This window comes from Rhinopithecus roxellana, chromosome 4 (assembly GCF_007565055.1).
Source record: "Rhinopithecus roxellana isolate Shanxi Qingling chromosome 4, ASM756505v1, whole genome shotgun sequence".
Taxonomy (NCBI): domain Eukaryota; kingdom Metazoa; phylum Chordata; class Mammalia; order Primates; family Cercopithecidae; genus Rhinopithecus; species Rhinopithecus roxellana.
The window spans coordinates 85,575,728-85,601,196 of record NC_044552.1 but is presented as its reverse complement, the minus strand read 5'-3'; the positions used below and the strand labels follow the sequence as shown (position 1 = coordinate 85,601,196).

The following is a 25,469-nucleotide window of genomic DNA, read 5'->3' as shown; positions in this document are numbered from 1 at the left end:
CGGGAGGCTGAGGAAGGAGTATCACTTGAACCCAGAAGTTTCAGGCTGCAGTGAGCCATGATAGTATCACTGCACTCCAGCCTGGGCCACAGGAGGAGACCCTGTCCCAAATAAATAAATAAATAAATAAATAAAGTTAATTTTTAAAAAAGGTACTTTCTGGCCAGGCACGGGGGCTCATGCTTGTAATCTCAGGACTGTGAGAGGTCAAGGTGGTTGGATCATTTAAGGTAGGGAGTTCAAGACCAGCCTGGCCAACATGGTGAAACCCTGCCTCTACTAAAAAATACAACAATTAGCTGGGCGTGGTGGCAGGCATCTGTAGTCCCAGCTAATCTGGAGACTGAGGCAGGAGAATCACTTGAACCTGGGAGGCAGAGGTTGCAGTGAGCCAAGATCACACCAGTGCACTCCAGTCTGGGCGACACAGTAAGACACTGTCTCAAAAATAAATAAATAGAATAAAAAATAAAGGTACTTTCCATGTGGCAAATGATATGCAAGACATTGCAGACAGTGATGGGAAAGCACAGATAAGGGCACAGCTCAATGTGGGGAATTCACAAGACCTCCAGAGGCTTCATTACTCTTACTCAGAATTGTAGAAACTTAAGCTAATGCACTTTGCCCAAGATCACAGAACTCCTGAGGAACAGAGACCGGATTCAGTGCCAAGTCTTTCCAAACCCAATACTGTGTTCTTTCCATTCCCCCAGTGTCCTTCCTGCAGCCACAGCACTTTATTTCTCCTGTTTAGCACTGACTTCATCTTAAAATGTATAATTTATATGGCAACAACACTTTCCATAATCCTAAAACAGTATATGTAATTTTGCTTAAATACTGTTCTATCATCATTACCTTTCAAAAACGATTTGGAAATTATCATAGCTTTTTTTTTTTTTTTTTTTTTTTTTGAGACGGAGTCTCGCTCTGTCACCCAGGCTGGAGTGCAGTGGCCTGATCTCGGCTCACTGCAACTCCGCCTCCCAGGTTAAAGCAATTCTCCTGCCTCAGCCTCCTGAGTAGCTGGGACTACAGGCACCCATCACCACGCCCAGCTAATTTTTGTATTTTCAGTAGAGACAGGGTTTCACCATATTGGCCAAGCTGTTATCCAACTCCTGACCTTGTGATCTGCCTGCCTCGGCCTCCCAAAGTGCTGGGATTACAGGCATGAACCACTATTATAGCTTTTTTTGTAAACTGCATTATCTGACTCAATAACGATTATCTGATCATTCTCAAAGACCACTGAACAATAATGCTTAATAGGTGCTTATCAGGTTTCTCATTTATTTTATTTTATTATTATTATTTTTAAACGGAGTCTCGCTCTTGTCTCCCAGGCTGGAGTGCAATGGCACAATCTCAGCTCACTGCAACCTCCGCCTCCGGGTTCAAGCAATTCTCCTGCTCAGCCTCTGGAGTAGCTGGGATTACAGGCACCCGCCACCACGCCCAGCTATTTTTTATTTGTTTGGTTGGTTTTTTTTGAGGCGGAGTCTCGCTCTGTCGCCCAGGCTGGAGTGCAATGGCACGATCTCGGCTCACTGCAAGCTCCACCTCCCGGGTTCATGCCATTCTCCTGCTTCAGCCTCCCAAGTAGCTGGGACTACAGGCGCCCGCCGCCAGGCCCGGCTAATTTTTTTGTATTTTTAGTAGAGACGGGGTTTCACTATGTTAGCCAGGATGGTCTCGATCTCTTGACCTCGTGATCCATCCGCCTTGGCCTCCCCAAGTGCTGGGATTACAGGCGTGAGCCACCGCGTCCGGCCTTTTTTGTGTGTGTGTATTTTTAATAGAGATGGGTTTTCACCATGTTGGCCAGGCTAGTCTCGAACTCCTGACCTTAGGTGATCCACCCACCTTGGCCTCCCAAAGTGCTGGGTGCTGGGATTACAGGTGTCAGCCACCATGCCTGGTCATATGTTTTCTCATTTATAAACTGGGGATATTAACAGTATTTACCCTTATAGTAACTGTGAGAATTAAATTGGTTAATATGTATAAAACATGTAGAATGGTTCTTGTCTGGGTCTGAGCTCAGCACACTATAATTACTGAAAGAGGGGATGGATTGATGGTTGGATGATAAAGAAACAGAGGCATGTCTCTGTTCTCAATGAGCTCCTTCAGCCCTTACCATCCCCTACTTGTCTTTAAGCCAGTCCTAGTTATAAGTGTGATCAACTCTTCTGATTAGGCCACATGAAAATGTCATTCTTTATTTGCTAAGTAGACAGCAAGGCAATGATGCTTAAGGATGTTCCCTGCCTCTACCAGGGCCTGGGTGAAACCCTCACTCCTAGGCAAACTTTAAAAAATCAAGCAAGTAGCTCTTCTGGCAACATGGCGGGTGGAGAAGCTGGAGTGACTCTGGGGCAGCCACATCTTTCGCGTCAGGATCTCACCACGTTGGATGTTACCAAGTTGACGCTACTTTCACACGAAGTTATCAGTAGACAAGCCACAATTAATATGGGTACAATGGGTCATGTAGCTCATAGGAAATCCACAGTTGTCAAAGCTATTTCTGGAGTTCACACCGTCAGGTTCAAAAATGAACTAGAAAGAAATATTACAATCAAGCTTGGATATACCAATGCTAAGATTTATAAACTTGATGACCCAAGTTGCCCTCGGCCAGAATGTTGTAGATCTTGTGGGAGCAGTACACCTAATGAGTTTCCTACAGACATTGCAGGGACAAAAGGGAACTTCAAATCAGTCAGACATATTTCCTTTGTTGACTGTCCTGGCCATGATATTTTGATGGCTACTATGCTGAATGGTGCAGCAGTGATGGATGTAGCTCTTCCGTTGATAGCTAGTAATGAATCTTGTCCTCAGCCTCAGACGTCTGAACACCTGGCTGCTATAGAGGTCATGAAACTGAAGCATATTTTGATTCTACAAAATAAAATTGGCCGGGCGCGGTGGCTCACGCCTGTAATTCCAGCACTTTGGGAGGCCGAGACGGGCGGATCACGAGGTCAGGAGATCGAGACCATCCTGGCTAACACGATGAAACCCCATCTCTACTAAAAACTACAAAAAGCTAGCGGGGCATGGTGGCGGGTGCCTGTAGTCCCAGCCACGCGGGAGGCTGAGGCAGGAGAATGGCGTGAACCCGGAAGGCGGAGCTTGCAGTGAGCTGAGATCCGGCCACTGCACTCCAGCCCGGGCGACAGAGCAAGACTCCGTCTCAGAAAAAAATAAAATAAAAAAATAAAAATTGATTTGGTAAAAGAAAGTCCAGCTAAAGAACAATACAAACAAATCCTTGCATTTGTCCAAGGTACAGTAGCAGAGAGACCTCCCATTATTCCAATTTCGACTCAGCTGAAATACAATATTGAAGTTGTTTGTGAGTACATACTAAACAAAATTCCAGTATCCCCAGGAGACTTTACTTCAGAGCCCCGGGTTATTGGTATTAGATCTTTTGATGTCAACAAACCTGGCTGCGAAGTTGATGACCTTAAGGGAGGTGTAGCTGGTGGTAGTATCCTAAAAGGAGTATTAAAGGTGGGCCAGGAGATAGAAGTAAGACCTGGTATTGTTTCCAAAGATAGTGAAGGAAAACTCATGTGTAAACTAATCTTTTCCAAAATTGTATCACTTTTTGCAGAGCATAATGATCTGCAATATGCTGCTCCAGGCGGTCTTATTGGAGTTGGAACAAAAATTGACCCCACTTTGTGCCGGGCTGACAGAATGGTGGGGCAAGTACTTGGTGCAGTTGGAGCTTTACCTGAGATATTCACAGAACTGGAAATTTCCTATTTCCTGCTTAGACGGCTTCTAGGTGTACACACTGAAGGAGACAGGAAAGCAACAAAGGTTCAAAAGCTGTCTAAGAATGAAGTGCTCATGGTGAACATAGGATCCCTGTCAACAGGAGGGAGAGTTAGAGCTGTCAAGGCTGATTTGTGTAAAATTGTTTTGACCAATCCAGTGTGCACAGAGGTAGGAGAAAAAATTGCCCTTAGCAGAAGAGTTGAAAAACATTGGCGTTTAATTGGTTGGGATCAGATAAGGAGTGACAATCAAGCCAACAGTAGATGATGACTGAAGAATACCGGTTAAATAATACATTCGGATGGAGTTAGAAGTTGGAGTTTCTCTTAACAACCAAGGGGTTTATTTTCAAAGCAATGTTGGGGAATTGATTTCACAGTTCGTTACCTTAGTAGGTAACTGTAAGGTTATTCTCTTTTTTTTTTTGGTTATGAAAACTTAGGTACTACAATTAATAATGTTGGATTGAATCTACATTTTGGCAGAAGTTAAGTGTCCCCACATAATGTCAAAATTATGCATCAGGCAGTTTTGGTTTTTTGGTTTGTTTTATTTTCTTTTGTTTTTGAGTCTGGCTCTGTCACCCAGGCTGGAGTACAGTGGCGTGATCCGCAACCTCCGCCTCCCGGGTTCAAGAGATTCTTCTGCCTCAGCCTCCCTAGTAGCTGAGATTACAGGTGCGTGCCACCACACCTAGCTAATTTTTGTATTGTTAGCAGAGAACAGGGTTTTGGCATGTTGGCCAGGCCGGTCTCTCCTGACCTCAGGGTAATCAGCCCACCTTGGCCTCACAAAGTGCTGGGATTACAGGTGTGAGCCACCTTCCCCAGCCCACATCATACAGTTTGAAATGAAACTTTGCCACAACCAGCCTTTGCTGTAGCACACACATATATCACTGAACCTGCTTGAAATTAAGTTTTTTTTTTTTTCATGATTCGTTTGAGTACCTCCAGGCTGAAGGACTGTTGTACCAGTAAAAACTTAAAGGCACAAATTCTCCTTGAAGAACTTCTCCCTTTTTTTGGCCCCATATTTTATGTTGCTTTATCTTTGAAATTTTGCATGAAAAGGAAATGAATGGGTTTGAATGAAATTGTCCTTTAAAGCATGATTACTTGTTCCCATGGACAGATATTTTTCTCCCCTTGCTGTTTCTGGCCTGAAACACGGGAAACCAGAGTCAGAAGTTATCTCCCTCTCCCTGTGATGCCTTGAGATTTTTTTCTGCATTGTTTTATGCCTGAAATCCAATAGTCTTCCTCCATTGGAAAATACTGTTATACCAATAATTCTAGATGAGTAACAATAATTATTATACAAATAATTCTAGATGAGTAACAAAGATTTTTCTAGGCCTTCATTTTATGTTTTTTCTTAACTGTTAAGATTGTGACACAGATTATAATATTACTAATTTTTGGATGTTTCGAAAGGTCAAGAAGTAAAAGATGTTAGAAAGCAAAAAAAAAAAAAAAATCAAGCAAGTAGCTAGGTGTGGTGGTGTGGGCCTGTAATCCCAGCTACTTAGGAGGCTAAGGCAGGCGAATCCCTCAAGCCCAGGAGTCAGAGGTTATAGTGAGCTATGATCACGCTACTGCACTATAGCCTAAGCAACAGAATGAGACCGTTTCTTTGAAAGAAAGAAAAGAAAAGAGAGAGAGAGGGCGAGCAAGCCAGCCGGGTGGGGTGGCTCACACCTGTAATCCCAGCACTTTGGGAGGCCGAGGTGGGTAGATCATTTGAGGTCAGGAGTTCGAGACTAGCCTAACACGATGAAACCCCATCTCTACCAAAAATACAAAATTTAGCCAGGCGTGGTGGCGTGTGCCTGTAATCCCAGCTACTCAGGAGGTTGAGGCAGGAGAATCGTTTGAACCCGGGAGGCGGAAGTTGCAGTGAGCCGAGATTGCACCACTGTACTCCAGCCTGGACTACAAAAAAAAAAAAAAAAAAAAAAACAAGCAAGAAAACAAGCTAGTGCAAGTCCAAACTAGAAAAAGACCAAGGCACATTAGGAAGACAGCTGGAAAACATATGAACTATAGAATGATTTTTAATACCCAAGGGCAGGTTTTCATAGTTAAAACTGAAAACAATGTCAGTGAAATAAATATATTTGAGAAGAAGCAGACTGCACTCCCAGATTCCCTCTCTATTCATTCATTAATTCAACAGATGTCTACTGAACATCTACTATGCACCACACACTGAATACCATGGTTAAACAAAAAGTAAGGAAAGATCCTTGCTTTGGAATTTCAATTCTAGTAGAGGAGACAAAGCTGAAATAATAGTCAAATGAATAAGATAATTACATGTTGTGGTAAGTGTTTAGAAGGAAACAAAGAAGAAGTTATAATGGAAAATAACAGGGGACCTTCTTTTTTTTTTTTTTTGAAACGGAGTCTTGCTCTGTTGCTAGGCTGGAGTGCAATGGTGCAATCTCAGCTCACTACAACCTCTGTCGCCCAGGTTCAAGAGATTCTCCTGCCTCAGCCTCCCGAGTAGCTGGGACTACAGGCGCCAGCCACCACACCTGGCTAATTTTTGTATTTTTAGTAGAGATAGGGTTTCACCATGTTGTCCAGGCTGGTCTTGAACTCCTGACCTCAGGTGATCTGCCCACCTCAGCCTCCCAAAGTGCTGGGATTACAGGCATGAGTCGCCATGCCCAACCATTTTTTAAAAATTTTTAAATAGAGATGAGGGTCTTCCTATATTGTCCAGGCTGGTCTCAAATGCCTGGCCTCAAGCAATCATCCCACCTTGGGCTTCTGAAGTGCTGGAATTTATAGGCAGGAGCCACCATGCCCTGCCTAGCACAATTATTTTGAAAGTCATTCATGTTTTTGGATGTATCAATAGTTCATTCGTCTTTATTGCTAAGTAGTTTTCTAGTATGTGGATATACCACCATTTGTTTTCCATTCACCTGTTGATGGACATTTGGGTCGTTTCCATGTTTGTGATTACAAATGAAGCTGCTGTGAACATTTTGGCCCAATTCTTTGTTTGGATATATGCTTTCATTTCTCTTGGGTAAACACTTGAAAGTGGAATGGATGGTCATATGGTAGATGTATGTTTAACTTTTTTAGAAACTGCTAAACTGTTTTCCTGAAAGATTGTACCATTTTACATTCTCACCAGCTGTATAAGACTCCTAATTGCTTGCCAAGAGATGGTATTGTTAGTCTTTTTTAAATTTTAGCTACTTTAGTGGGTGTGTAGTGGTATCGCATTGTGATTTTATTGTCTTCATTTGTGAAGGATAGTTTCACCAGATACAGAGTTCTAGGTTGACAGATTTTGTTTTTTCCTTCAGTACTTTAAGATGTTGTTCATGTACCTCCTAGCTTCCCTGTTCCTAATGAGAAGAGGTCAACCATTGCTCCCATGTATGTAATGTATCCCTTGTATGTAATGTATTTTTCTCTGAGAACTTTCAGTTTTTTCTTTTTCTTTTCTTTCCCTCCCTCTCCTGCTTCCTCCCTTCCTTTCTTCCTTCTTTTTTTAATGTTACAAACCATCTTTATTGGTTGCAGTGGAAAGTGGAAGAGGAAGGAATATAACAGCTCCCATTCCTGGAGTGGCATTTACAGGCTTGGCCACTGCCCTCCAAAAGGAGTTTTTTGTTGTGTTGTTTGTTTTTGTTTTTGTTTTTGAAACAGTGTCTTGCTCTGTCACCCAGGCTGGAGTGCAGTGTCGCAATCATAGCTCACTATAGCCTCAACCTCCAGGGCTCAAGTGATCCTCCCACCTCAGGGCCCCAAGTAGCTGGGACGACAAGTGCATACCACTATGCCCAGTTAATTTTTTGTAGGGATAAGGTCTCACTTTTTTGCTGAGGCTGGTCTTGAACTCCTGGGCTCAAGCAATCCCCTCCTGCCTCGGCCTCCGAAGGTGCTAGGATTATAGGTATGAGCCACCAAGCCCAACCAAGTTTTTTTCTTAATCTTTAGTTTTCACCAGTCCAACTGATGACTACAATGTGCCTAAACGAAGTCTTACTATCTTGCTTGGTTTTCATTCATTGTGTTGAATCTATCCTTCACTAAATTTGGAAAATGTTCAGCCATATTATTTCTCCATAACATATTAATGTAGATCAAAAATCTTAAAAGTAATCCTACCTACAGGGTTCACTTACCTTCTGCAACTCAAACTAACCTATTGATGTCTGACAGTGAGAACCATCCTTCCACAAAAATATATATTACAAAAATTTTTTTTGAGTCAACTAGTCAACAATGGCATAGGGAGGCAGCTAACCCTTTATCCATTCAATTATTCATTTAGCAAACAGTCATTGTGCAGGTACTGTTTTAGGTCCTGAAGGTAGAATAATGAACAAAACATGATAGTTAATACTTAGACAATGTAAATAATTTAAAATATGTATATTAACTTATTTGTCATAATTTTATAAATAAGGAATATCCTCATTTTGCAAATAAAGAAGCTAAGACTTAAAGAGTTTAATATGCCTCAGGTCACATAGCTATTAAATATTAAGAGTTGGGCTTGGAACTCAGCTAGTCTGGCTCTAGAACATACATTTTTAATCCCTACTGCTTTACTCACTAAAAGCAAAAAATGGAAGTCATAAGGTGGGCAGGCTTGATCTTTAGCCATATGAGCACTGGGCAAATCGCTCAGTCATTCCCACACTTTTTCACCTGTAAAATTAGTGGTTTTCACTACATGAAGATTAAACTGTTTTCCAAAGTGAAGAGTTTAGCATTCTAGATCTTGAGCACAAAGGTTGGTATACGTTAACTGGAATTAATGAAATCAGGTGTGAAAATAATACAGTAGTATCCATAAAAGAACAGTACTAGTTATTTTACAGTGGGTCCCCAGGTGGCAGATATACAAATTAATGGAGAGGCCGGGTATGGTGGCTCACGCCTGTAATCCCAGCACTTTGGGAGACCAAGGTGGGTGAATCACCTGAAGGTCAGGAGTTTGAGACCAGCCTGGCCAACATGGTGAAACCTTGTCTCTACTAAAAATATAAAAAATTAGCTGGGGGTGGTGGCAGGCATCTGTAATCACAGCTACCAGGAGGCTGAGGCAGGAGAATCGTTTCAAGCCAGGAGGCAGAGGTTGCAGTGAGCCAAGATCATGCCATTGCAGTCCAGCCTGGGCAACAAGAGCAAAACCTTTGACTCAAAACAACAACAACAACAACAACTACAAATTAATGGAGAGAATTGTCAATAGTTTGTATTCACATGATGGCTTCTTCCAGATTCTTTCTTCATTTTGAGAAAAAATAAAAAAAAAAAAAAAAAAGAAGATGATCTAAGGGTTTACCATAGTGGTTTTCTAGTTATTGAGACCTGGTTTTCCCTTTTCATTGATGAGTGTGTGACATATGAAATGGTTGGGCGTTTTTTACAACTAAATCTGCGAAGTTCCTTTTGCAGCAAGAACAGCTTGCCAATAGATATAGCAGAAGCAGATGGTACTAGATAAACAAAGGCGATGACATAGCAACAATACAAGAGATACTATATTGTATTTTTTTTTTTGCTTTTTTTTTTTTTGAGACGGAGTCTCGCTCTGTCGCCCAGGCTGGAGTGCAGTGGCACGATCTCGGCTCACTGCAAGCTCCGCCTCCCGGGTTCACGCCATTCTCCTGCCTCAGCCTCCCGAGTAGCTGGGACTACAGGCGCCCGCCACCGCGCCCAGCTAATTTTTTGTATTTTTAGTAGAGACGGGGTTTCACCATGGTCTCGATCTCCTGACCTTGTGATCCGCCCGTCTCGGCCTCCCAAAGTGCTGGGATTACAGGCGTGAGCCACCGCGCCTGGCCAAGATACTATATTTTAAAAGAAAAAAAATTAAAAAGAATAAAGAAGATTTAATCTTTGAAAAGACATGACAGGATTTTAAAATTAGAAGTGATTGTTTATGCTGCTTTTCATCTTTTAAAAATCCTAGGGTTTTGGCCGGGCGCAGTGGCTCATGTCTGTAATCCCAGCACTTTGGGAGGCTGAGGTGGGCAGATCACCTGAGGTCAGGAGTTCGAGACCAGCCCGGCCAAAATGGCAAAACTCTGTCTCTACCAAAAATACAAAAAAAAAAATTAGCCAAGCCATGGTGGTGGGCACCTGTAGTCCCAGCTACTTGATAGGCTTGAGGCAGGAGAATCGCTTAAACCTAGGAGGCAGAGGTTGCAGTGTGCTGAGATTGTACCATTGCACTCCAGCCTGAGGGACACAGTGAGAATCCATCTAAAAAAAAAAAAAAAAAAAAATCCTACGTGTTTTTTTTTTTAACAACCTTGTTTTCCTTAATATTTCTAACTCCATAATGGTCATAATAATTTATTTATTTTGGGGCCGGGCGCGGTGGCTCAAGCCTGTAATCCCAGCACTTTGGGAGGCCGAGACGGGTGGATCACGAGGTCAGGAGATCGAGACCATCCTGGTCTACACGGTGAAACCCCGTCTCTACTAAAAAATACAAAAAACTAGCCGGGCGAGATGGCAGGCGCCTGTAGTACCAGCTACTCGGGAGGCTGAGGCAGGAGAATGGCGTGAACCCGGGAGGCGGAGCTTGCAGTGAGCCGAGATCGCGCCACTGCACTCCAGCCTGGGCAACAGAGCGGGACTCCGTCTCAAAAAAAAAAAAAAAAAAAAAAAAAAAAATTTATTTATTTTTACTTTTTTTTTTTTTTGAGACATGGTCTTACTCTGTCATCCAGGCTGGAATGCAGTGGTGCAATCTTGGCTCACCTCAACTTCCGCCTCCCAGGTTGAAGCAATTCTCTTGCCTCAGCCTCCCAAGTAGCTGAGATTACAGGCATGCACCAGCGTGCCCAGCTAATTTTTGTATCTTTATTAGAGACGGGGTTTTGCCATGTTGGCCAGGCTGGTATTTTTACATGTTTTATCTTTTTAGAGGTAGTGTCTCACTGTGTTGCCTAGGCTGGAGTGCAATGGTACATAGTTCACTGCAGCCTTGAACTCCTGGGCTCAAGCAATCCTACAGCCTCAACCTCCTAAGCAGCTGAGATCACAGTGCGTGCCACCATGCCCAGCGAATTTTTAAAACTTTTTTGTAGAGATGTGCGCTCACTATGTTGCCCAGGCTGGTCTTGAACTCCTGACTTCAAGCAATCCTCCTGCCTCAATTATTTAAAACATGACATCGTCAGGCACGGTGGCTCACACCTGTAATCTCAGCACTTTGGGAGACAGAGGCAGGCGGATCACCTGAGGTTGGGAGTTCAAGACCAGACTGACCAACATGGAAAAAACCTGTATCTACTGAAAATACAAAAATTAGCCAGGCATGGTGGTACATGCTTGTAATCCCAGCTACTTGGGAGGCTGAGGCAGGAGAATCACTTGAACTCAGAAGGCAGAGGTTATAGTAAGGTGAGATTGCGGCATTGCACTCCAGACCGAGCAACAAGAGTGAAACTCTGGAAGGAAGGAAGGAAGGAAGGAAGGAAGGAAGGAAGGAAGGAAGGAAGGAAGGAAGGAAGGAAGGAAGGAAGGAAGGGAGGGAAGGAGGGAAGGAGGGAAGGAGGGAAGGAGGGAAGGAGGGAAGGAGGGAAGGAGGGAAGGAGGGAGGGAGGGAGGGAGGGAGGGAGGGAGGGAGGGAGGGAGATGACATCTGGCCAGGCTTTATGGTTCACACCTGTAATCCTTGCACTTTGGGAGGCGGAGGCCAGAGGATAGCTTGAGCCTAGGGGTTTGAGATAAGCCTGGGCAACAGAGGGAGAGCCTGTCTATACAAAAAATTTAAAAATTAGCCAGGTGTGTTGGCACATGCCTGTAGTCCGGGCTACTTTCGGAGGCTGAGGTGGGAGGATTGCTTGAAGCTCGGGAGGTCAAGGCTGCAATAAGCTATGATTGTGTCATTGCACTCCAGCCTTGGTGACAGAATAAAACTCTGTCTCAAAAAAACAAACCAGGGCCGGGTGTGATGGCACATGCCTGCAGTCCCAGCTACTAGGGAGGCTGAGACAGGAGAATTGCTTGAACCTGGAAGAGGGAGATTGCAGTGAGCCAAGATTGCACCACTGCACTCCTGCCTGGGTGACAGAGCAAGACTCTGTCTCAAAAACAAAAACAAAAGCCATGGTATCTGCTATGGTCTGAATGTTGATGTCCCTCCAAATTTCATAAGTTGGAATGTAATAGGTAGTATAGTAGTAAGAGGTAGGGCTTTTGGGAAGTGATTAAGTCTTGAGAGCTCTATCCTTTAATAAATGCCTGTATTAAAGAAGCCTGAGTCTGAGGGTATCCCCTTGACTTTTCTGCCATGTGGTAATGTAACTGAAAGGCACAATCTTTGAGGCAGAGAGCAAGCTCTCACCAGACACAGAATCTGCTAGTGCGTTGACCTTGAACTTCCCAGGCTCCAGAACTGTAACAAATTTCTGTTGTTTATAAGTTACCTAGTCTAAGGTATTTTGTAATAGCAGCCCAAGTGAACTAAAACAGCATCTTTTTTTTCTTTTTTTAAAAAATAGAATAGGCCAGTGCGGTGGCTCACGTCTGTAATCCCAGGACTTTGGGAGGCTAAGGTGAGTGGATCACGAGGTCAGGAGATCAAGACCATCCTGGCCAACATAGTGAAACCCCGTCTCTACTAAAAATACAAAAAAATTAACTGGGCTTGGCGGTGCACGCCTCTAGTCCCAGCTGCTTGGGAGGCTGAGGCAGGAGAATTGCTTGAACCCAGGAGGTAGAGGTGCAGTGAGCCGAGGTCACACCACTGCATTCCAGCCTGGGCGACAGAGCTAGATTTCGTCTCCAAAAAAAAAGAAAAAAAGGAAAGAGAGAGTTTCGCCATGTCACCCAGGCTGGTCTTGAACTCCTGGACTCAACTGATCTGCCTGCCTCACCCTCCCAAAGTTCTGGGATTAAAGGCATGAGCCATCATGCCCAGCGAACAGCATCTTTAAGATTCTGAAAATGCAGGTTATAGGAAAATTAATAAGGAAACCTGAAATGCAGGAATATTAAACATAGAGCTTAAGGCAAGGTCATTATGGCATTTTCTTTGTAAAGAAAGTTCATTCTATAATAAGATGCTAGTTAATGAGGAATCTCAAATAATAAAAAATTAAATAACATATAAATCAAAGAACAATTAAAATTTACTGAGTGCTTACTACGTGTCCAGCACTGGCTTAAGTAGTATTTTATATTGATTGTCTCATTTAATCCCTACCACGAGCCTATGGGGAAAATATTATTTATTATTATCATCACTTTATAGATATGAAAACTGAGGCCAGTGAGATGAAATCACTGAGGTATTTCAGTGGTTAAATCAGTGAGGTAAATGCTAAACATTCTACCTCTGGTTGTGGTCGAGCCAACAGAGATATGAGTGACAATGTTCTAACTTCAGAGCTTCTTTGCTCTTAAAGTAATATGTAATAAACACAATGGATTGAAACAAACAAAAAAGAACAAACAAAAAACTTCCTGCAAATTGCTATTCTAACTTGGTACAAAGAAATCTTGCTCAGCACTTGAAATACTTTTCTTATCTAATTTTTCACAGCAGTCTTACGGAATAGTTATTATTATCTCCTTTCTACAGACATAGGATCTGAAACTTAAACAGACCAGATACCTTGCCCAGAGCCACATGTTCAGCAAGTGGTGGACACAAGACTTGGATCCAGGCTGGTCTGTTTCCAGAGACTCAGCGTTCTTCACAGGCTCCTCGAAGGCCTTGGTGAATGCCCCCAGACAGATCTATCTTGCTGTTACTGTCTTGTAGGAGTAAACTCTTCCTCCCACTTTCTTTCCTAGAGCAGTCACCTCTGTAGCCTCCCACCTTCATAGCCTACTTTCACCGGCTTATGCCCACAGTTCATACCAACCCCAGGTGAAACTTTCTGTCCTTTGAGAAACTTTCCCTGCTGCTGTCCTCCAAACCCAGGTAAGACTCTCTGCCCTCTGGGAAGCTTTGCCTGCTGCTGTCCTCATCCCCTCCCTGAGTCTGGATCTGTCCTGAGTGCTCAAAAGCACCCTAGGCATACTTAGTTCCAGGACTCATGCTCTCCTGGAACTACCTGTTTACTATTTGTCTTCCTTCCCCTACGTCTCCAGGGCTCTGCCACATACACTATGCAGCAGAGATTGTTTTTTGTCTCCTAGTGCCTAGCTCAGTGCCTGGCACAGAACAGATGCTCAATAAATGTTTGATGGATAGATGAATAAAGACTGACTTCAGAAGTCCTGAGCAATTACCATCATCTTTTTTTTTCAGACATGAGGGTCTCACTCTGTTGCCCAGATGGCAATAATCATATTTCACTGCAGCCTCAAACTCCTGGCCTTAAGCAATCCTCCCACCTCAGCCTCCTGAGTAGCTGGAATTAGTGGCACAAGCTGCCATGCCCAGCACCAACATATACTGAATGTCATAATTCAAAAGTCTTTGCCACTTACAGAACACACACATTGTCACATGTGTGTATAACACCTGTATAGATTGGTGAATCTATAGTTCTAATACTTAAATGAAAGTGAAGTATTTGTAGAGTAAATTTCTCTACATTTTAAACAGATTTTTGCCTTTTTTATTTTTTTGTCTTTTTTTTTCTCCTTTTTTGTGGAGAACAGGGTCTCACTATATTGCCCAGGTAGGTCTCAAACTTCCAGGCTCAAGCTATCCTCCCACCTCTGCCTCCCTGAGAGCTGGGATTACAGGCGTGAGCCACCGCGCCCAGTCAACTCTTTTAAAAAGCAAGAATCTGGCATTCTTGCTTTTTAAAAGAGTTATCCCAGCACTTTGGGAGGCCAAAGCGGGCAGATTTCCTGAGGTCAGGAGTTTGAGAACAGCCTGAGCAACATGGCGAAACTCCGTCTCTACTAAAAATACAAAAATTAGCCAGGCGTGGTGGCGTGTGCTCATAATCCCAGCTACTCCGGAGGCTGAGGCAAGAGAATTGTTTGAACCCAGAAGGCAGAGGTTGCAGTGAGCCAAGATCATGCCACTGCACTCCAGCCTGGGCAACAGAACAAGACTTTCAAAAAAATAAAAAAAAACCAAAAGCACTAATGATTATTTTCTAAGTATAATAGCTCTGACATTTGTAAAAATGGTTTGCATCATCTGGTCCATTATCTTATTTAATCTTTATGATCAGTTCTATGAAATAGATGTTAGATTATTTTACTATGAAATAATGAGCTCAGGCCAGGTGCGGTGGCTCATGCCTGTAATCCCAGCAATGTGGGAGGCTGAGGAGGGCAGATCCTGAGGTCAGGAGTTCAAGACCAGCCTGGCCAACATAGTGAAACCTCGTCTCTACTAAAAGTACAAAAAAAAATTAGCCTGGTGTGGTGGTAGGCACCTGTAATCTCAGCGGCTTGGGAGGTTAAGACAGAAGAATCACTTGAACTCAGGAAGCAGAGGTTGTAGTGACCAGAGATGGCACCACTGCATTCCAGCCTGGGTGACAGTGCGAGACTCCATCTCAAAAAATAAAAATAATAAAAAGAAATAATGAGCTCAAGTGTGATTTATTCAAGATCACTCTGATAAAGAAATTATGTGGGGCTACGAATATATTCCAGCTTGTCTCTTAGTCAAGTGCTCTATTAACTATATCACCTATGAGGACAAAGAAATACTGAAAATTGATATTATTTATAAAATACGGATTCACAAATGAATACTGAGTGAGGGGGCCCTGCTACTGGCCTTACAACTGCTGGGCTCTGCTCAGGAACCCTAATCTGGTCCAGAGTGAGCAGTATGGTCTCAGCCCAGCCTTTCACAAGTCTTCAAGCCTTCAGGCTTTCTTTTAACCAAGATGAGTGATAAACCCATACTTGTCAGAAGTGAAGTTTGATAGGTCAAAATTGAAGAAAACTAACACTGGAGAAAAAAATACTCTTTCTTCCAAGGAAACTATCCAGCAGGAGACAGAGGGTGTTCAAACATCATATAATGGGGGCTGGGTATGGTGGCTCACACCTGTAATCTTTGGGAGGCTGAGGTGGGTGGATCACCTGAGGTCAGGAGGTCGAGACCACCCTGGCCAACATGGCTAAGCCCTGTGTCTACTAAAAATACAAAAATTAGCCAGGTGTGGTGGCACGTGCCTGTAGTCACAGCTACTCGGGAGCCTGAGGCAGGAGAATCACTTGAACCCGAGAGGTGGAGGTTGCAGTGAGCTGAGATTGGGACACTGCACTCCAGCCTGGGTGACAGAGTGAGACTCCGTCTCAAACAAACAAACAAACAAAAAAGAATCAGGCATGGTGGCACACGCCTGTAATCCCAGCTACTCGGAAGTCTGAGGCAGGTGAATCACCTGAACTCAGGAGGCGGAGGTTGTAGTGAGCCGAGATCATGCCACTGTACTCCAGCCTGGGTGACAGAACAAGACTCCGTCTCAAAACAAAACAAAGCAAAACACCAAAAATCTTCCCATTGGTGCATAAATTCCACATGGCAGATGCTACCAATAATCTAACCATTGATGACCTGTGTGTGTATAGTCTTTGCACCTCCTACAGGAAAAGCCAATTTTAACCTTCTATGAGTGTCTCTATTGTTTCATAATCTTTTTTTTTTTTTTTTTTGAGACAGAGTCTCGCTCTGTTGCCCAGGCTGGAGTGCAGTGGCGCGATCTTGGCTCACTGCAAGCTCCCCTTCCCGGGTTTACGCCATTCTCCTGCCTCAGCCTCCCGAGTAGCTGAGACTACAGGCGCCCGCCCCCTCACTGGGCTAGTTTTTTGTATTTTTTTAGTAGAGATGGGGTTTCACCTTGTTAGCCAGGATGGTCTCGATCTCCTGACCTCGTGATCTGCCCGTCTCGGCCTCCCAAAGTGCTGGGATTACAGACTTGAGCCACTGCGCCCGGCCTGCTTCTTAATCTTCATGAAGTTGCATGCTTTTGCAGCTTCTCACAGTTTGTTTTCATTTCTAATGTAGCAATAAAATAATATACTTACTCAAAATAATAGTGAGAGAAGAAAATCATTGCCTTCATACCAAGTAAGACAGCACTTATCATGGTAGGCACTGGCTTTGCAATTATGAGAGCAGTAGTAGAAATAGCTTTAGTTTCCTCAATTTTCCTGGAGTAGTCTTCAGACTTTCTTTAAACTGCTAAAATGAGAGTAATATTTCATTGTATAACCTCTGTATAATTTCTTACCATGTACATGTATTACCTATGTAAAAATGCTTACAATTACAAAGATACCAATGAGTTTATTTTCTCTACTGACTCAAGTTGGTGTCACAGGCATACCAATTAAGGACAGGCATTCTCCAAAAAGCCTATAGAAACACTGTCTTTTGTACTAATAAAAAGCTCCCATGTTTTTTCATGTCATTGCATATTAGAACTGTGACATAGGTGTTAAGTAGGAACAAAGAGGCGACCTATTTCACAGATGTACTCAGAACTGCTGGGCTGTCACAGGTCTAAGCAGAAGAGTGAGGACTAAATCCCTAATTTTCTGACACTGATGCCACTGATATTTTCATTATACCAGGCTGCCTTGACCTGCTGGTAAGGGTTAGGACTAGCTCTCTGATCAGATTACCCTGGTTCCAATCCTGATCTGCTGGGCCCTAAGGTATCCACGAAAAAAGATCACCAAGCTGTATTAGGTGAAAAAAGCAAGGTGGCATATTGTATTTTACCATTTTGTGCAAAAAAAAGGTAAAACTTTAAAAAAGAGTATATGTCTATATTTGCTTATTATGCATAAACTGTCTGTTGCCCATTGCTGCTCCATCTATACAATGTGGGTGGTAGGATTACAATAAATATTGCAAATATTAGAACAGTGCCTGTCACACTAAAGCGCCATTTTATTTGGATTCTCAGTCCAAGTAGTTCCTTGGCTTAATCATATTCTAAAATACCCCTTTAAATATATATATATATACACACACATATATACACACACACACACACACATATATATATAGTTTTTTCTGAGATGAAGTCTTACTTTGTTACCCAGGCTGGAGTGCAGTGGCACGATTTCTGCTCACTGCAACCTCCTCCTCCCGGGTTCAAGTGATTCTCCTGCCTCAGCCTCCCATGTAGCTGTGATTACAGGTGCATACCACCATGCCTGGTTAATTTTTGTATTTTTAGTAGAGACGGGAGTCTCACCATGTTAGCCAGGCTGGTCCCGCACTCTTACCTCAGGTGATCCGCCTGCTTCAGCCTCCCAAAGTGCTGGGATTACAGGCGTGAGCCATCACACCTGGCTATCATCTTTTCTTCAGAGGTAGATATAGCAGATAAAAAGATTTAAAAATCATTTTCACGTGGCAAGCCATGGCAAAACGTAACTACTTAAGGCTGCTTTAAATTAGGCTAATAGCAGAGTGATTAGACTATATTGAAAGCTCGGTGAATCACAATTATGTACCTCAAAGAAGGATTCTTGTTTGCCTTACTACTATGTAAATAACTGAAATATTTGTTTATCTTCCTAAAAGGGGTCAAGTAGATGTTTACTTACAATGTATTTTAAGTTTGTCACTCTAAATGGTTATGAGTAAGCGAGACCGTCCTGGCTAACACAGTGAAACCCCGTCTCTACTAAAAATACAAAAAATTACCCGGCCGTGGTGGCGGGCGCCTGTAGTCCCAGCTACTCGGGAGGCTGAGGCAGGTGAATGGCGTGAACCCGGGACGGGGAGGTTGCAGTGAGCCGAGATCGCACCACTGCACTCCAGCCTGGGCGACAGAGCAAGACCCCGTCCCCAGAAAAAAAAAAAAAAAAAAGGAAGAAAAGAAAAGAAAGAAAAGAAAAGAAAAGAAAGACCTTCAACAAATATCGCCTTAGATTATAACCCCAAAACATATTTACGAGCCTCAACATCGTTACTGTTACCGCTTTAACATTTAAGACAGTAAAAAGCATAATGGATCTCCCGTACGGTGCGGGGAATCCGTTATGATTATGTTGAAAACATAGGGTCTGGGGAAAAAGGGATTTAAAATAAGAAGGAAAAAAAAGACTTGAGACTTAAGAAGTCTTTGTGAGGCCAGCTCACGGTAACAAAAACCGACCCTCACCCCGGGCCACGTGAGGTTTTCTGCCTCCTCCCTGGCCTTTCCTTCCGCAGTCAGAAGGCGGAAGAAAAGCGACCTCAAGGTGGGGCGAGAGACAGGGCGGACCCTGGCGACCTGACGCTGGGGAGGCTCGAGTGGCGGATCCATACCGCTCAGCTGTTCGCCGCGGGACCCCGCCGACCCGCAGGTGACCCAGCGCTGGAGAAACGCCAGCGATGTGGCCTGGCGAGCTGGCGCGGGGCAAGGACCACCCGCGTCCGCCTTGCCGCCCCAGCCTCCCTCCCTAGGAAGCCGGGCGCGCCGGGTGAGCGCGGAGCTTCCCCGGGACCGGCGTTCCAGTCCCTCTCCAGCTTCCGGCCCACCCCGGCCGGACTGAGAGCAGAAATGTGATCTCTGCCCTGAGAAAATGCTCGTGGCCAGCGGCTACCCCTAACGCACAATAATATGGCTCCGATGGGCTCAAAGTTATTGGTTTTTTGTTTTGTTTTGAGACAAGGTCTCACTCGGTCACCCAGGCTGGCGTGCAATTGCGTGATCTTGGCTCACTGCAACCTCCGCTTCCCGGGCTCAAGCGATTCGCCTGCCTCAGCCTCCCGAGTAGCTGGGATTACAGGCGTGCGCCACCACGCCCTGCTAATTTTGTATTTTTAGTAGAGACAGGGTTTCACTATGTTGGCCAGGCTAGTCTCGAACTCCTGGCCTCAAGTTATACGTCCGCCTTGGCCTCGCAAGGTGCTGGTATTATAGGCATGAGCCACCTCGCCCGGTCCAGTGTTGGTTCTTAAACTCAAGAATTGAGATCTCCCATCACCTAATGAAAGTCTGGGCCACTATCGCAACATTCAGAACACCCAGTCGGTGTTGCGCAATAGGTTACTAAGGTATAAATCAAGGATGCATGTAATTTTGCCATTCCTTGCGTGATATTTTAAAAAACATTCTCTGTACGGTATTTATAAAGCGTTTACTATTATTCGCAATCACAGGGGCTTGAGAAAAAACTTTTGACTGTGGCTGGGCTCCATGGCTCACGCCTGTAATCCCAGCACTATGGGAGACTGAGGCGGGTGGATCACTTGAGGTCAGCAGTTCGAGACCAACCTGGCCAACATGGTGAAACTCCGTCTCTTCTAAAAATACAAAAATTTGTGGGGCGCGCTTGTAGCCCCAGCTACTCGGGAGACTGAGGCAGGAGAATAGCTTGAACCTGGGAGGCAGAGCTTGCAGTGAGCCGAGATATTGCCACTGCACCCCAGCCTGGGCAACAGAGTAGGACTCCGTCCGGAAAAAAAAAAAAAAAAAGAAGAAGAAGAAAAAGTGGACTGTGAAAACCGAATGGACTAGAAAAACTTTATACTACAAAGATACAGAAACCAAGAAAGCACCATACGCGTTTGCCTTTAACTGCTTCCCAACTTGTTTTCCTCTTTCAATTTGATTGTGGGTTCCTCTCCAGAAGGAACTCCACAGTACTTAGCGTTGGCCACATAGTAGGTTCTCAAATACTTGTTAATAAATAAGTTTGTTGGAGAAGCTGGGCAGTAATATTCTACAGCTGGAAGAAGAAACATAATCTAGTAATTAGCTCATTAAAAATAAACGTTCTTCATTCCTCAGAGGAGCATTTCCCAAGGCCTGTCTTAATAGCCATCCAAAACGGCCAAGCTCATCCAATCTTGCCCTAGATTTATGCTAAAATGCAGTTACAATCTATAGGATGACAGAAAAATAAAGCACTTATTTAAATATAATAGGCACTTATTTAAATAGGAGAAACTGTGACTTCATAGCAAGTGTTGGGGTTAGGAAACTGGGTGGATAAACTTGCTAATGCTGTAGATCTTAGTCTCTACATGAGATCATGTGGAAAATCTGAATTTGAAAGCTTTTTAGGTTCCTTATGTTTGCAATCAAATGACTGTACACCTTTTAATTTAAAAAGTACCATGAGGCACACACACACTCGCAGGAACTTTTTGGCGTAACAAAACTAGAATTAGATCTAAAGCTAACTGTAGGACTGAGTCTATTCTAAACTGAAAGCCTGGACATCTGGAGTACCAGGGGGAGATGACGTGTTACGGACTTTGATAAAAGCAGCTGGCTTTGAATGGAAGGAGCCAAGAGGCCAGCACAGGAGCGGATTCGTCGAGCTCACGGCCATCGAGCCTAACCTCTCGCAGGTCCGTGAGCCGTTAAGGAGCCTCCCAGTCCAGACCCTTCGCCCCAAGCCCCTCGGGGTCGCCGGGCCTGGTACTCCTTGCCACACGGGAGGGGGGCGGAAGCCGAGGCGGAGGAGGAGCCAACCCGGGGCTGGGCTGAAACCGGCAGAAGAAGACGCTCTAGGGATTTGTCGCGGACTAGCGAGATGGCGAGGCTGATTGGGGAGCGAAGGTACACCCTAATCTCCCCACAACCTTTGGGGCTAAGCCAGCAATGGTAGAGGAAAGATTCTGGACGTCCCTTCCAGGCCGCCACCTCGTCTCCTCCCCCCCTCCCCCCCCCTCCCCCTCCCCCACCCCCGCCTCGGCCGGAGCTGAGAGTAATTCATACAAAAGGACTCGCCCCTGCCTTGGGGAATCCCAGGGACCGTCGTTAAACTCCCACTAACCTAGAACCCAGAGATCGCTGCGTTCCCGCCCCCTCACCCGCCCGCTCTCGTCATCACCAAGGTGGAGAAGAGCATGCGTGAGGCTCCGGTGCCCGTCAGTGGGCAGAGCGCACATCGCCCACAGTCCCCGAGAAGTTGGGGGGAGGGGTCGGCAATTGAACCGGTGCCTAGAGAAGGTGGCGCGGGGTAAACTGGGAAAGTGATGTCGTGTACTGGCTCCGCCCTTTTCCCCGAGGGTGGGGGAGAACCGTATATAAGTGCAGTAGTCGCTGTGAACGTTCTTTTTCGCAACGGGTTTGCCGCCAGAACAGAGGTAAGTACCGTGTGTGGCTCCCGCGGGCCTGGCCTCTTTACGGGCTATGGCCCTCGCGTGCCTTTCATTACTTCCACGCCCCTGGCCGCTTTACGTGATTCTTGATCCCGAGCTTCGGGTTGGAAGTGGGTGGGAGAGGTCGAGGCCTTGCACTTAAGGAGTCCCTTCGCCTCGTGCTTGAGTCGAGGCCTGGCTTGGGCTCTGGGGCTGCCGCGTGCGAATCTGGTAGCACCTTGGCGCCTGCCTCGCTGCTTTCACTAAGTCTCTAGCTATTTAAAATTTTTGATGAGCAGCTGCGACGCTTTCTTTCTGGCGAGATAATCTTACAAATGCGGACCAGGATCTGCACACTAGTATTTGGGTTTTGGGGGCCGCGGGCTGCGACGGGGTTCGTGCGTCCCAGCGCACATGTTCGGCGAGGCGGGGCCTGCGAGCGCGGCCACCGAGAGTGGGACGGGGGAAGTCTCAAGCTGGCCGTCCTGCTCTGCTGCCTGGCCTCGCGCCGCGGTGTGTCGCCCCGCCCTGGTCGGCAAGCCTGGCCCGGTCGGCACCAGTTGCGTGAGCGGAAAGATGGCCGCTTCCCGGCCCTGCCGCAGGGAGCTCAAAATGGAGGACGCGGCGCCCGGGAGAGCGGGCGAGTGAGTCACCCACACAAAGGAAAAGGGCCTTTCCGTCCTCGGCCGCCGCTTCATGTGACCCCACGGAGTACCGGGCGCCGTCCAGGCACCTCGATTAGTTCTCCGAGCTTTTGGAGTACGTCTTCCTTAGGTTTGGGGGAGGGGTTTTGTGCGGTGGAGTTTCCCCACACTTAGTGGGTGGAGACTGAAGAGTTAGGCCAGCTTGGCTCTCGATGTAATTCTCCTTGGAATTTGCCCTTTTCGAATTTGGATCTTGGCTTATTCTCAAGCCTCAGACAGTGGTTCAAAGTTTTTTTTCCCATTTCAGGTGTCGTGAAAACTACCCCTAAAAGCCAAAATGGGAAAGGAAAAGACTCATATCAACATTGTCGTCATTGGACACGTAGATTCGGGCAAGTCCACCACTACTGGCCATCTGATCTACAAATGCGGTGGCATCGACAAAAGAACCATTGAAAAATTTGAGAAGGAGGCTGCTGAGGTATGTTTAGTATCAGAAAGGGAAAGATAATAAACTAAAATGAGTTTTACCAGCAGAATCATTAAGTGGTGGTGATTTCCCCAGAGCTAATGAGTGGTTTAGATCTAACTCTACTTATGAAATCAGTTTGTTTTTGGTTACTTCTGTAATCGTATTGCTAGTTAGTAGTTTAGATTTGGATGTTAATAGTTGAGATCCTACTTTAAGAAGTTTGCTTTTTGGTTGCTTTTGTAACCCTATGTAAGTGACTAAAACCACTTACGACTTGCAGTTATAAAGTGGAAACTATGTGCCAGTTAAGGGCTAGGGGCAAAGAAATTGAAGCTGGAGTTTGTGTTTTTAGTAACCAAGTAACGATTCTTAATCCTTACAGATGGGAAAGGGCTCCTTCAAGTATGCCTGGGTCTTGGATAAACTGAAAGCTGAGCGGGAACGTGGTATCACCATTGATATCTCCTTGTGGAAATTTGAGACCAGCAAGTATTATGTGACTATCATTGATGCCCCAGGACACAGAGACTTCATCAAAAACATGATTACAGGGACATCTCAGGTTGGTAGGATTAATAATCCTAGGTTTTTGGGTTTTTTCCCCCGAAATTCCTGTCTTGTGCATTGGTTTTGTCCTTTGGAGAGTTGACAGGGATATGTCTTTGCTTTCTTTAAAGGCTGACTGTGCTGTCCTAATTGTTGCTGCTGGTGTTGGTGAATTTGAAGCTGGTATCTCCAAGAATGGGCAGACCCGAGAGCATGCTCTTCTGGCTTACACACTGGGTGTGAAACAACTAATTGTTGGTGTTAACAAAATGGATTCCACTGAGCCACCCTACAGCCAGAAGAGATACGAGGAAATTGTTAAGGAAGTCAGCACTTACATTAAGAAAATTGGCTACAACCCCGACACAGTAGCATTTGTGCCAATTTCTGGTTGGAATGGTGACAACATGCTGGAGCCAAGTGCTAACGTAAGTGGCTTTCAAGATCGTTGTTAAAAAGCTCTGGGAATGGCGATTTCATGTTTACACAAATTGGCATGGTTGTGTTTCAGATGCCTTGGTTCAAGGGATGGAAGGTCACCCGTAAGGATGGCAATGCCAGTGGAACCACGCTGCTTGAGGCTCTGGACTGCATCCTACCACCAACTCGTCCAACTGACAAGCCCTTGCGCCTGCCTCTCCAGGATGTCTACAAAATTGGTGGTAAGTTGGCTGTTAACAAAGTTGAATTTGAGTTGGTAGAGTACTGTCTTCTTCATAGGTATTTAGTATGCTGTAAATATTTTTAGGTATTGGTACTGTTCCTGTTGGCCGAGTGGAGACTGGTGTTCTCAAACCCGGTATGGTGGTCACCTTTGCTCCAGTCAACGTAACGACTGAAGTAAAATCTGTCGAAATGCACCATGAAGCTTTGAGTGAAGCTCTTCCTGGGGACAACGTGGGCTTTAATGTCAAGAATGTGTCTGTCAAGGATGTTCGTCGTGGCAACGTTGCTGGTGACAGCAAAAACGACCCACCAATGGAAGCAGCTGGCTTCACTGCTCAGGTAACAATTTTTAAAGTAACGTGTTCTTACCTTGTTGCAGAGGCTAAAGTCATTTGAGACTTTGGATTTACACTGAACGCAAATCTTTTTTTCCCAAGGTGATTATCCTGAACCATCCAGGCCAAATAAGTGCTGGCTATGCCCCTGTGTTGGATTGCCACACGGCTCACATTGCATGCAAGTTTGCTGAGCTGAAGGAAAAGATTGATCGCCGTTCTGGTAAAAAACTGGAAGATGGCCCTAAATTCTTGAAGTCTGGTGATGCTGCCATTGTTGATATGGTTCCTGGCAAGCCTATGTGTGTTGAGAGCTTCTCAGACTATCCACCTTTGGGTAAGGATGATTACTTCAATGTAAATAAGTTGTGTTAAAGATGAAAAATACAACTGTGAACAGTATTTTGGTAATACTAAATTTTTTTTTTAATAGGTCGCTTTGCTGTTCGTGATATGAGGCAGACAGTTGCGGTGGGTGTCATCAAAGCAGTGGACAAGAAGGCTGCTGGAGCTGGCAAGGTCACCAAGTCTGCCCAGAAAGCTCAGAAGGCTAAATGAATATTATCCCTAATACCTGCCACCCCACTCTTAATCAGTGGTGGAAGAACGGTCTCAGAACTGTTTGTTTCAATTGGCCATTTAAGTTTAGTAGTAAAAGACTGGTTAATGATAACAATGCATCGTAAAACCTTCAGAAGGAAAGGAGAATGTTTTGTGGACCACTTTGGTTTTCTTTTTTGCGTGTGGCAGTTTTAAGTTATTAGTTTTTAAAATCAGTACTTTTTAATGGAAACAACTTGACCAAAAATTTGTCACAGAATTTTGAGACCCATTAAAAAAGTTTAATGAGAAACCTGTGTGTTCCTTTGGTCAACACTGAAACTTTTAAGTTTCACCTCACTTAGGTGAAGACATGTAATTCTGGTTTTATGAATCTGTGGAAACTTCGTGAAAATGTAGTTAACACTTCTAGGTGGAGATATAGGGTTGTTTTCCTCCCACATATTTAGGAAGGAATCTTAAGCTATGGGAGGGCTG

The 25,469-nt window shown here is 44.7% G+C and overlaps 2 protein-coding genes across 2 annotated transcripts; both read left to right on the top strand.

Annotated features, from left to right (window-relative positions):
* The first annotated feature begins 2,352 nt into the window (after nucleotides 1–2,352).
* Nucleotides 2,353–4,071, top strand: LOC104669280 (eukaryotic translation initiation factor 2 subunit 3-like). Its single transcript, XM_010372220.2, has 2 exons — nucleotides 2,353–2,922; nucleotides 3,235–4,071. Exons 1-2 carry the CDS (start codon nucleotides 2,353–2,355, stop codon nucleotides 4,069–4,071), a joined length of 1,407 nt encoding a protein of 468 aa, XP_010370522.2.
* A 16,691-nt stretch (nucleotides 4,072–20,762) lies between these two features.
* Nucleotides 20,763–25,284, top strand: EEF1A1 (eukaryotic translation elongation factor 1 alpha 1). The gene is made up of 8 exons (XM_010372219.2): nucleotides 20,763–21,774; nucleotides 22,720–22,893; nucleotides 23,267–23,446; nucleotides 23,562–23,858; nucleotides 23,942–24,092; nucleotides 24,179–24,435; nucleotides 24,534–24,768; nucleotides 24,865–25,284. The coding sequence occupies exons 2-8, from the start codon at nucleotides 22,750–22,752 to the stop codon at nucleotides 24,987–24,989; spliced, it is 1,389 nt and encodes a 462-aa protein (XP_010370521.1). The 5' UTR covers nucleotides 20,763–21,774; nucleotides 22,720–22,749; the 3' UTR covers nucleotides 24,990–25,284.
* Nucleotides 25,285–25,469: the final 185 nt, after the last annotated feature.